General features: G+C 51.9%; 1 protein-coding gene and 1 long non-coding RNA gene across 2 annotated transcripts; one reads left to right on the top strand and one right to left on the bottom strand.

Annotated features, from left to right (window-relative positions):
• Positions 1–498: 498 nt before the first annotated feature.
• On the bottom strand, positions 499–10,119 carry LOC120406534. Its single transcript, XR_005599337.1, has 4 exons — positions 10,041–10,119; positions 6,601–6,676; positions 5,258–5,315; positions 499–1,428 (listed from the first exon to the last, which is right to left on the bottom strand). It is a non-coding gene; the product is annotated as an uncharacterized LOC120406534 (long non-coding RNA).
• LOC120406533 (16 kDa beta-galactoside-binding lectin-like) lies at positions 4,311–8,233 on the top strand. Its single transcript, XM_039541443.1, has 4 exons — positions 4,311–4,521; positions 6,583–6,662; positions 7,506–7,677; positions 8,021–8,233. The coding sequence occupies exons 1-4, from the start codon at positions 4,513–4,515 to the stop codon at positions 8,165–8,167; spliced, it is 408 nt and encodes a 135-aa protein (XP_039397377.1). The 5' UTR covers positions 4,311–4,512; the 3' UTR covers positions 8,168–8,233.
• Positions 10,120–12,447: the final 2,328 nt, after the last annotated feature.

Below are 12,447 nucleotides of genomic sequence, written 5' to 3'. Positions count from 1 at the left end.
GCGCAGCTTGTGAAGCACGCCAGCCCCACTTCAGACGTGAACAGATGCAAAGGAGGATGCAGCTTCTGCAAACCCATTGGGTTTTTTTGTTTTTTTTTACAAAGAACGGGGCCTTTGTCCCACCTTCGTTGTTTCTTTTTCAATTTCAGTCAATTAATAATTTAGAAAAAAAAATGCAAATAAACAAACAAGTGGTGCTGCGTGTGGGCGCAGCACAAAGCAACAAAGCTGGGCGTGGGTGCCGGGGAAACAGATGGAGCCTCTGAGGGCTGCTGCTCATCTCGGATAATGGTGATAAATACTAATCGTATTTAGTGATAAATACCACCTAGCTCTTATATAACACTGCTCAGCGGCAGCTCTCCAAGCGTGGGGCTGTGGAGAAGCGGACATGGCTCAACCACCCTCCCCCATCCTCCCCAAGAGATGCCTTGTGGCTCCACATGAACACCCCTCCAGGCAGTGGCTCCACACGTGGTAAATGGTGCAAGGGGCCCTTCCATGCTGATCCCCACACAGAAGGGGCTGGGGGCTGAGGCAAGAAAGCCTGGAGGCACCGTCCCAGGAGGTGAGCAGCACAGGGAGCCAAGAGGGTGTGGGGAGGCAGCCACCATTTGGATGGCTCCGGCATCCAGCAGATTCCTCTGCAAGCTGCAGGCATGTGGAGATCTGTGCATTGGGGGGGCTGAATCTCCTGTTACCCTTGCCCCCCGAGGAAACACTGGGGAAACAATTTGCCTGAGGGAAATCCTTACTAGCGCTGTGGTGGGGATAGTTTGGGCCTTTGGGGAGGTGCACAGAGCAGTATGTTAGGGCCTCTGGTGTCTTCAGTTGTGTTTATGTGATGACTGAATTTAGTGCCACACACAGGGGGGAATGTTGCATTTTTCTCCCTGGCAGCATTTGTGGGTGGTTACTCCCGGCACATTTGCACTGAGGCTTCTTGCTGCAAGGGTGTTATGAGGGGCTCTTTATTTCTTCCCCTTGCCTCTCTGTTCTCCATATCCCCACCCAGCTGGTGTTTGCTCTGAGGGTGACACCTATTGGTCACAGCGAGCAGCAACACGCAGGGGAGGGCTGAGGGCACTGGTGTCAGACGTACATTTCCCGGGGAGGAGATCCTAGGAAAAGCTTCGTCCACTCACTGCTGGTGGGGCTGTCCACCTGGCATCCCCAGGCACAGAGCCACCCCCAGCAGCAGCAGGAGTCTGGGGTGTGGGTGGAAAAGGGGCTTTGGTTTAGTCCCCTTTCCCCCTGGATGGAGGTGACGGTGACGGGTCCTCCCTCCCTTCCCTCGTGCGTGGTGCAGAGGATCCAAGGTTCCGAGCAAATCCTTTTTCATGCAGAGAGGAGGGTTCCCCATCTGTCCTGCTACAAAGCCCCTGGTGGGGATGGGGAGCTGCGAGGGGTCCTTTTCTCTCTCTCACCCTGTGGAAAAGTGGAGAGGGGCTGAGTTCTTCCTTCCCCTCCACACAGAAGAGAGGGTTGTGGAAGAATCTTCTAGGGGGGAGGGAGCCAGTCTGGCACTGCAGACACTCTTTGCTGCTTTTACAGACACTGTTGGGTTTCTTCTCTGAGCCCCTGCTGAGTGCTTTGCTCCCTCCGCCTGGCATGAGAGCGGTGGTACATTACATCACATTGCACAGAGCAGAGGGTCTGTTGCTGATCCAGTTCTGGTCCTGAACATCATTCCAACCCCTTGTTGTCACTGGTGCGCTGAGGAAAATCCTCAGTTCAGTTTGCCTCTGCAATGATAAAGCTATCGCCCTGTCTGAAGGAACAGCCTTTAAGAGCACGGGTAGCAGAGGCTAGGCCAGCAGGGTGTTCACGAGGAAGCTGTGCTTTAACAGTGAGAGCAGTGACACCAGCAAATCACGTCTGTGGGGGAAGGAACAGCCTGGTCTGCAGAGACACTCATGGCAGAGCTCCAGGGATAGTGAAGGGAGGGAACAGAGGCTTGGGGAAAAGAGAAAATGCTAGTGGCCAGGCCTTTCCAGGTTGTTTAGGCCTTGTGCACATGGCACAAAATTCACCAGCATAGCTATTCTGGAATAACTATTCCAACATAATTTAGCTATTCCAGAATAACTCTCCTGTTCTGGGATAGAAGCGACTTTATTCTGGAATAATTACGCTGATTTGTGAGTGGGCACTTGCCTCATGTAGCCAAGGCCATGGATTTGAATGTAAAACACCCCCAAAACCCGGACAGAATTTATAGTGGGCCGCACACATCCAACCACCACCAACGGAAATCAGAGCACTCAGCCTCATCCACACACTGACTTCACGCCAGTTTAATTAACGTTGGTTTGAAAACCAACTGAGTTCAGCTGGGGCAAACCCCCATGTCGAAGCTTTTATATTGGTTTAAAACAGTTTTTAATCCAGTGAGCTTGCACCTGTAAATTCACTAATGCAAGTTAACCCCATGTGAAACCGATTTGAGTCTCCACACGGGAGAATGAGACGGTTTAACTAAATCAGTTGAAAAACCACACCTTTAGTTAAGCCAGTGCAGCTTTGGTGTGTAGATCAGGCCCTATGGGTTTTGGATCAGGCCCTAAGCAGGCAGGAGATAGGTCACTAAGGCTCTGATCCTGCAATGAGCTCCACACACAGAGACCCCTTGTGCCCATGCAAAGCCTCTTTGATTTGAGTGGGGCATCTGCATGTGTGCAGAGGCCTGCCCACAGTCCATCTTCTTACATCACGAAGTATAGTTTCCCTCAGTATTTCTTCTAGAGCTTTGTCTAGTTTTAAATGTCTGATGGGATGTGGCTTTCAGAAGCACTTCCCATGGGGGTGGGAGAATTTCCCAGCTCAAAGGCAGTACAGGCGTGATTCCCACTCTGTCATGGGGACACTTGGACATTCAGATAACTAAGGTTTGGGATTTGAGGGTGATTGATAGAAGGAGTAGTTTGGGACAGTGGAGTTTGATGTAGACCCCAGTAACAGGACATTTCTCTCTGCTATTCAGCCATAAATTCCTTTGCTCAGTTTCACCCACACCCTAAACAAGTCCAGGGTTGACAGCCCTTCTGTGTCTGTGGATAGCCATCTCAGCCATTAGTCACTGCTCACCAAACAGATAATGGTATTTTGCCCTTCTATATCAGCTTCCATCTGAAGGGCTCACAAAGCACTTTGCAAAACATTAACCAACTCTTACTCCACCACTGTAAAGTAGGTCTAGTTATCCCCATGGGGAAATCGAGGCACAGAGGAGTTAAGGCCCAGATCCTCAGAGGTATTTAGCCATACTTAATGCTGATTGTGGTGACAGTTAAGTGCCTAAAATACCTTTGGGTATGTCTACACTGCAGCCGGGACCATGCCTCCCATCATGGGTAGGCTAGACCGATTGATGGGCAGCATCAGCGTGGAGTGTCAGGCTGGCTCACACCACAACCTCCACGTTGCTATCTGGAGTGCACTAGTCCTGGTCTGTGAACTGCAGCGTGGATATCTGTGTGTGGATCTGGGCCTAAGTGACTTGGAAAGCCCACGGCAGATCCAGGAACAAAACCCAGCTCTCCTGACTCCTCTTGCTGGCTGCGTTTCCTTCTGCCACATCTTTTCCTCAGCTCACACCACAGCCTGGCTCCTGCCCACCCCCGGACTCTAGTGCATGCAGATCAAAACTGGCTAGGCCGCGCTGTGTGAAAAAGCTGGGGTCTGGATTCCCAGTTTGTTTTACTGGTGCCCCACATGAATGGCCGCGATTTTTAGACACGCTTTTTAGTACCATCCTTGTCTATAGCAATACTTCTATTTAATTGCCAATAGCAATAATACTTTGCACTGCTATAGCCCCTTCCACCGAAGAATCCCAGAATGCTTTGCAAGCATCAGGCCTCGTTACACACATTCTGTCTGAGAGAGGAGAATTATTTCTCCCATTTTACAGAGGGGCAAATGGAGACACAGAAGCAAAGCCAGGATTAGAACCACATCCTTTAGGCTCCCGCACCCCTGCCTGAGCCAGTATGTTTTCAAAAGCACAACACTGCACACATGGAGCTGGCTAGGCTTCGAACTGTGGGATAGGTGCCCCAAGACACTGGCCTAGCAGCTGGTTAGGCATGGACAGGCTGGCTTTCAGTTAGCTAGCATGGGTACAGCGAATTGTTCCAGAAGCAAATGATTCTATAACTACCAGCCCTGAGCTTCATGCATGTTCTCTGTCTCTTTAAAGCAAACTGGGGATATTGATCAGAAACAGCGCTGCTGCTAGCCAGTGCAAATGCTACTGCTCAGCTAAAAAAAGCTCAGTCTTGCAAACCAAATACTGTATTGATGCTGGTCTGCTGTTCTCTCTTTGTATGCCCGAAGTTTGGAAGAAGAACTGACTCTCACCAGCCCCACCCACCCATTTAATCATGTGAGCCCTTTGCTGCCCAGGCCAGCTGTTTAAAGGCCCTATAGAGAGAGTGCTGAGTCACACAGCTGAATCTTGGAACTGGAAAGCAAGCAGTTGTCCTAACTTTGGTGGCTTCGGTCAGCGGCATGGAGTGTGTGAGTCTTGTCTCTTTGTAGCTGGGACTGTTGAGCTGGAAAGGGTTCGGGTTTTACTTGCAAGACAAGGGGATAGTTAGCTACGTGTGGAATCCTGGAAGAAGGTTAACTGCTGGTGAGGGTGTTTGGGAGAGCTGTGGATCACATGCTGGGTGACCAGACTTCTGGTACACATACACCCCACGCACCTGACTTCTCTCTCAAGGCTCCCCCAGGGTGAGCTGCAGGGCTCTTTTCCTGTTGCATCATGGAATAGAAGAATTTCTCTGAGGGGAAATGTGGGTATTGGGTTGGGTCATATGTCAGTGATGGTAGGAAAATGCATGATTGGACTAGAACATTGGAGGGAGGGAACACTAGAGATGGATGAATTTTGATTTTTGCAAGATATTTCCACATAGCTTTTGTTTTGAAGTGTTCACGATGTTTATGTTTACAATTTTCAGCACTTGTACTGTCAGTAATTATCCTAATGTTTCCAATGTCTAGACAGTCTGGAAAGAATATCAAAGTACACCCTTTTTTTTTTTTCTTGCAAACTCTTACAAATCAGTTGTTGAAGATTGTAAAACATTTCATGCCCATATAAAGCCTTTGGGGGGGGTTCTTTTAATTTAAAATAAAACCCCTTCAACTCAGCCCTATAGGGCACTACAGGATAGGGCCAGGTCATCAACTCAACCTTGGCCTTCAGCCCTCTCTAACTCAGAAATGCACCTCCTTAAATATTGCCTACCTTCCTCAGTCTTGGTGGCTGCCTCCTCCCTGATTCTGCGATCCGACCATGGTTCAGCCTGTGCTCCAGAAACAGAATAAAAGAGGGATGAGTAGAGAGCCAGGATAAGTTGGGCTTAGATACTATGGCGATAAGCTGTTTAGCAATCTGCAGATAGTAGCTGGTCTGACCTCAGCATTCTGGCGCAAATGGGAGAGCTGGACAGAACAGACTATGCAAGTGGCTGGATATCCTCTTGGCTGTGAAAACTGTATCCAAATGAAGGAAAATGACCCTCTCTCCAAAACTGGAGGTGGTGATAGTGGTGCAAATGCTACTGTTTCCACTGGTCTAATGCAATATAACCCCAGCTGTGACAGGCCTGTCTTAAGGTCATCACTGAGGTATGTTTGGAGCTAAATTCCAATAGCTCCTCAGGTGAGGGTGCTTGTGTTCCTGATGCAAGGGGTGGAATGTGGCCTCTGTCCAGACAGGCTGGATATGGAGGTTGTTTATCTAAGTCACCTCCCTTAGGCTGCCCCTTGCACGGGGAGGGTGGCACTTGGTGGAGATGGGCTGAAGGTGGGTGTTTTCATGTACTTCGTTTCCTCCTCTGCAGTGGAGGCTGGGATGTACGCAAGCAAGCTGGCTGATGGGCAAGCGCTTTCAGCCAGCAAGCCAAGCCCCACCCCAGGGTTCCCAGGGCGCGGGAGCAGTGTCAGACAAGACCGTGTGCACAGCAAGCTGGTGGGCTGTAGATTTGCACCATGGCTGGCTGCACGGTAACAGCCATGGCTTTAAATGGGGGAGGGGAGAATAAAGGAGGGTTAGGTCTCACATTCCTGCGGGCCGGGGAAGTTACCTCTCTGTGTGCTAAAGGGTCGGGTGCCTGAGAAGTGAACAGTGGCTTCTTTTAGAAAGGCAGCCAGGGAAAAATGCTAGTCAGACTCCCCGGGGAAGAACTGAGCCCTCTTAGTACAGAAAAAGCCAGTGGTGGCAGGAGCAGCAGTGCAGGCTTCCCGGTGTGTGTTACATCCCCAAATCCCCATGGGCTGCAGCTAACGAGGGCACCTCTAGTCCAGTCTCTGGCCCATTCAGTCCTTGACCTCTGGACAGACTGCTAGCCATCAGGCCGGTTAGCGCCTGTGGCTGGGAACACATGGAGTCCTGCCCCTTGCATGTTAATGATTCTGGTCGCTGCCTGACTGGAACTTGTCTTGCTTCCAGGTCATGCTCAGCACTTATTTCTTGTGTCCCCTGTGGTATTGCCCCTCCCTTTACATCGAGAAAGTAAGTCTGTTTCTCCCCGGGGGCAGGCTAATACGGTTGTGGCTTGACTCCCCTAGGGACTGGTTGCTACTCACTTGAATATCCAGCCTGGAGAGTGCATCAAAGTGAAGGGGAAGATCTTGCCGGAAGCCAAGGGGTGAGCTGGGAAGCCTGGGAGGGGTTAGATGTTACATCATCGTTTAGGTACCCAGTGGGGATTGACTTCTTCCCTTAGCACATGACAAGGGTAGGTGCTAGAGGTGAATCTGCCTCCGGACAAATACAGTTCTCTCTGTTGTTAGGTCCATCTCCGCATTACAACTAGGGGTTACAGTGGACGAGAAGCTGGGTGAGAGTCAACAGTGTGACCTTCTTGCCAAGAAGGCTAACGGCATTTTGGGCTGTATAAGTGGGGGCATTGCCAGCAGATCGAGGGACGTGATCATTCCTCTCTAGTCGACATTGGTGAGGCCTCATCTGGAGTACTGTGTCCAGTTTTGGGCCCCACACTACAAGAAGGATGTGGAAAAATTGGAAAGAGTCCAGCGGAGGGCAACATAAATGATTAGGGGGATGGAGCACATGACTTATGAGGAGAGGCTGAGGGAACTGGGATTGTTTAGTCTGCAGAAGAGAAGAATGAGGGGGGATTTGATAGCAGCCTTCAACTAGAGGATGGATCTAGACTGTTCTCAGTGGTACCTGATGACAGAACAAAGAGTAAGTTGCAGTGGGGAAAAATTTTCACTAGGAGGGTGGTGAAGCACTGGAATGGGTTACCTAAGGAGGTGGTGGAATCTCCTTCCTTAGAGGTTTTTAAGGTCAGGCTTGACAAAGCCCTGGCTGGGATGATTTAGTTGGGGATTGGTCCTGCTTTGAGCAGGGGGTTGGACTAGATGACCTCCTGAGGTCCCTTCCAACCCTGAGATTCTATGATTTGGACTCCGGTGGGAGGGGCTGTGTAGTGTGGTTGTGTGTCTGATTGTCTCCTCCATGCCAGGTTTGCTGTGAATGTGGGGAAGGACCACAGCAACCTGGTGCTGCACTTCAACCCACGTTTCGACAGCCACGGGGATGTGAACATCATTGTGTGCAACTCTATGGAGGATGGGATGTGGGGGACAGAGGAGAGGGAGACGGACTTCCCCTTCCAGCAGGGTGACAAGACTGAGGTGAGGGCCTGGGAGCGGGGAACAAAGCTGTGCTAAGGGAGGGGGGGTGGTTCCTAGCCCTACATTCCTGCAGCACTTTTCATGCCGTACAGCAAAGCACTTCACACTAATTAAATAGGCCTCTCTTCACTCGGGCGAAGGCACCAGTGAGGCCCCTTGAGATTTTTGGGGTGCCCTCTCAGCCAGATCTGGGGGAGATCAGGCTTTCTCCCCCTCAGGACAGACACTAGTTGAGGCAAGAGTAGCTAATGCTGTCTGGGGGAGCTCCGGGTTAACACAGCTCTAAGAGGTGGTGGGGACTGGCTGCCTGTGTTGTTGGTTCTAATGTGCCTACTCCTTGCAGATCTGTATCTCCTTTGACACAGCAGAGCTGACGGTGAAACTGGCTGGCGACAAGGAGATCAGATTCCCCAATCGGCTGGGCCTGGAGAACATTGAGTACCTGTCTGTGGAAGGTGACTTTGCCATCAAAGCCATTAAGTTTAGCTAACGACTTAGTCCTACTCTTTCCACCTCCCTGCTCAGTGAAATAAATCTCAGCTTGGCCTTCAAACTTGCCATGCCTGCTTGCTCTGTGCCATTTCGTCTGCTCCAGCCAGCTTGCCTCTCCCGCACTACATAGGAATGGCTAATTGCACCAGGAGCCAACACTTACCTAATCACTAGCCCTTGACACCTATTCCCCACTTAAAGAAAACTGATCGTATTCTAAGGGTCCTGCTGCTGCCTAGTGTAAATGCTGCCTCTTAGCTGAAAGAGGCCGTTAACGCCACTCATCTTCCCCCGTCCACACCCCCATGAACTGCTCACTGTTAAAGGATACTGCCCCCACCTCCTGCAGTGGTCATCTGCTCAGCTATTTAAATGCAGTTGTGGAGCTGGGGCTGAATCCCGGAGTTGGTTGGCTGTCCTAGCTTGTTGGATTTCAGGCAGTGTACAAGTCCTAGCTCTTTGATAGCTGGGGTTGTTAGACCAGGAGGCATGACAGGTAGGTATGGTCTGACTGCAGTCCTTGATAGAGTGGTTCAGGCTTTGAAGAACTGCCTTTCTCCTCACAACTCTACTAGGGGTGTCCCTCACGGGGAGGGAGGGCGGCATAGGAGTCTCTTATGTATCTCCTGCGGAGGGGAGAAAGTCAGAGGGGTGTTAACTGGGCAGGTGTCAATGGGGACTTGTCATTGGGAAAGTGATCCAGCTCAGAGCTGGGGAGATCCTGCTGGTGGAATGGGGCTCTGGGAGTGGGAATTAGAGGGGAATCAGAACCTGTGAAATATTTTAGGGTTTTTCTAAAACCACTCTAGTAGTCAATTTCTTGGGGGAGGTGAGACATACTAACTCTGGGAGCAGGGCCGGTGCAACCATTTAGGCGACCTAGGCGGTCACCTAGGGCACTAGGATTTCGGGGGTGCCATTTTCTTCAGCCGCCCCGGTCGCCACCGGCATTTAGGCGGAGGGAGCTGGGGCAGGGGAGCGCGGGGAGGGCCCTCTGCAGCAAGTAAGGGCGGGGGCAGCACACAGGGGAACTCCCCACCCCAGCTCACCCCTGCCCCGCCTCCTCCCCGAGCACACCGTGGCTGCTTCACTGCTCCCGCCTCCCAGGCTTCCAGTGCCTAAGCTGGTTGGCATCACAAGCCTGGGAGGCGGGAGAAGTGAAGCAGCAATGGCGTGCTCGGGGAGGAGCTGGGGCGGGGTGGGGGTGCCTCAGGGTGGAGGGTGAGGTATGGGGAGCAGCCACGGGAGGGTTGGACAGGGCAGAGGACAAGGAGCTGGCTCAGGAACCGGGGAAGGCACAAGGTGGAAGTTTCACCTAGGGTGCGAAACATCTTGCACCGGCCCTGTCTGGGAGACTTTTTAAACCACGTCTGGTGGGGTTCAAAGGATGCGGGGGCAGGGGTAGCGCATGCTGCTGTTCCCACCTTGCTCTTCTAGCTGCCACTGACTGAAGTGCTGCTTCCCTTGCCTCTGGCAGCGGCTTTCTCCTTGCCTCTGCTAAATGCCCTCTTCCCGCTAGTGCCCCAGCCCCCCTCACAGCAATGTAGCCGATACGAGTGGGATGGCTGAGGCGCCTCTGTGCCCACTACACGCAGCATCCAGAGACGACGACGGTGGTGGGGGTCAGCACCACAGCAGTATGGGGGCAGGGTTCGAGCTGGCGTCCCCAATAAGCAGAGACGAGGCGCTGGGAAAGGCAGAGAATAGACTGAGTGAATGCAGCTAGCTAGTTGTTCTTCTGTCTATGCCCCTGAAAATAGGGAGAGGCGTCAGGAGAGGGGCTAATTCTGCTAAACTGGGATCCACTCAAGCTTCCTCTCCATATTCCCTGCCTTTGCCCTCTGACTTAGGCATGCGGCAGGAATACTTACAGCAAAACTGTCTGCTTCCCCACAGCCCAGGCTGAGCTCCCTCCTGGCTACTGCCGCCTCAAAGCCAAGAAAAGACTGGGCTCCCCAGAGGTGGAGGAGGCAATGCTCATGCAACTGCTGCTGGGTCCTGTAGCCAAATGAGGCCCAATCATGCTCTGGCGAGGCCTTCAGCTGAAGGTCATTATCAAAGATGGGGGTTCCAGGAACGTTCTGGCTGTGGAGCTGGGCCTTTCGCAGCTGAGCCCTTTGGGTGGGGAGGGGCAGCAGGATGATCCCATAGCCCCGACAAATGGACTATACCTGGATCTTCCACTTAAATCAACTCCTGGAGGGCTGGGGAGAGGGGGCCCTACTGCACTTTATCCCCCTCCTAGGATGGGAAGCTGGAGGTTTTTGTCAAGCTGAGCTGGTGTCCTACAGCAACTGAGGTGCAATTTTTCCCAAAGAACCTGGGGCTGAAGGGGAGAAGGCTGTCATACTCCTCAGGACCAGAGACACTATCATTCTGCCTCATCCTGGCTGCAGGATGCCTGAGTAACCGGGGAGCAGGCTTGCTCTTAGAAATGCCTGTCTCCTAGGGCAAGGATGGGGTTTGCCCCTGGCCCAACTAGCCCATTCAGAAACAGCTTCCCAGAAGCTACACTCTCCCCTCCTCTAGCTGTGTGGGAAGCTCATGGGCGGCGTGAGCATGGAGCATTCTGGGAGCTTGCTCTGCCACACCAAAAGGTATGTTTGTTTCCATGGCAGCCCAGCATGGGAATGGCTCCAGTGCTGGGGGCTGCACAGTGCAGGTGGCTACCTCTCTGCTCCCTGCCCCTCCAGGCTTGCTGTGAACGTGGGGAAGGACTGATGCTGCACCTCCACCCATGCTTTGACTGCCAGCAGGGTCACAGTGCGCAACTCCAAGCAGGCTGGGAGGCATGTAGTCCAGGCCGGCTAAGCTATGGCCTCCATCCTTGTATTGGGGGAACACTGGCTGCCACTATCCCACTCAGATTTCCCCTGTGCTTTAAGCCAAAGCACAGGTGGGGAAGGAGTCTTAAGAGAGAGATCAGAGGAAGGAAGAGAGGAAACCATGGAAACTCGGATCCCCTGAGGGACAGGCAAGACTTTTCCCTATTGCCCTTCCCCAGGTGCTCAGGAGGTAGCTCTTTGGTACATGCATGGTCGGTGCCTTGCCCTCTCGCCCTTTAAGATCAGACCTGTTCACTTGACCCATCTGGGGCCAGCTGGTACCACTCCCTCTCTCACTTTTGGGTTTACTGACCTCTCACAGATGTTGACAGCTTCCAGTGCTGTGGATACAACAACGGCAAAGAGCTCAGGTGGGAGGGAACCGTGTGGTCTGCAGTACTTCCTGCGGGATGCCCTGACGGGGGAAGTGAGGTGAGATGGCTGCAGCTCCAGAGCCATAACTACTCCTGTTGTTACCAAGGAGGCTGGTGTATCGAGTTAACAGTAGGTGTCTAGGCTGGCTCATATTATACTAGCAGCATAAGAAAACCTTTGCTAAACAGAACAGGGAAGAGAGAAACTTAGATAATGTTTTCACTCAACCGCTGTCCATGCTACCCAGCTATATGACTATTTATACTCCTGCTAGATCTCACTGAGCTAAGGCAAATGTGTGTCCCCAAGCTGGGAATCGCTCCTAGTGCAGACAAAGCCTAGCCCTGCCACTAGAGGGCACTGTGTCCACAACTGCTGATTTGACGCTCACCCCGACTCCCATAATCTACTACATTCCAGTCTTGGTTCCGGTGGATAGGTCCACAACACACACACAGCTACTCTTGCAGTGCTTCGCTTATTTATATGCAGATTAACTTATGGGATGTGCAGAATTGTTCCATTTCAGACCCTTGGTAAATCCACTTCAAAGGGTAAAAACACCTGGTTCCTAGAGACATTTTCACATATGACTTAAACCCTTAGGCCCAGAACTTCAAAGGTACTTAGGCACCTAACTCCCACTGAAATGGGAATGAGGCCCCTAAATACCTTGGAGGATTTGGGCCCTAGGCTCCTAGCTCTCTTAGAAAGTCAATGGGCTGTAGGCTTCTAAATCACTTAAGTGCTTTTGAAAATTTTACCCTAGAGCCCTGTCAGACTATGGTTGAGATCATGCTTTGGACTCCTGCTCAAGGGTGGGGGACTATGGTGTGGCTATCCAACAGGGTTCTCAGAAAAGTTTCCCTGTCCAGTCTGCTCAAGGAAACTGAGCCGGAGCCCAGTTTGTCATAATGTGTTCGTACAAGGTCGTGGTCAGCCTGGTTTCAATCATAGCGCTAAAAAGGCCTGCATTCAACTCGGCGCTTTCATCTCTGGGCTAGCTGAAAGCACTTTATTCTCTGCCCCATCCACAGTTGCTTGTGATTGAAGTTAACCCTCCTAATGCACTACAGCA

This window comes from Mauremys reevesii, linkage group 5, assembly GCF_016161935.1.
Source record: "Mauremys reevesii isolate NIE-2019 linkage group 5, ASM1616193v1, whole genome shotgun sequence".
NCBI classification, from domain to species: Eukaryota; Metazoa; Chordata; order Testudines; family Geoemydidae; genus Mauremys; species Mauremys reevesii.
The sequence above is the reverse complement of the archived record's forward strand: the minus strand, read 5'-3'. Positions and strand labels throughout refer to the sequence as shown.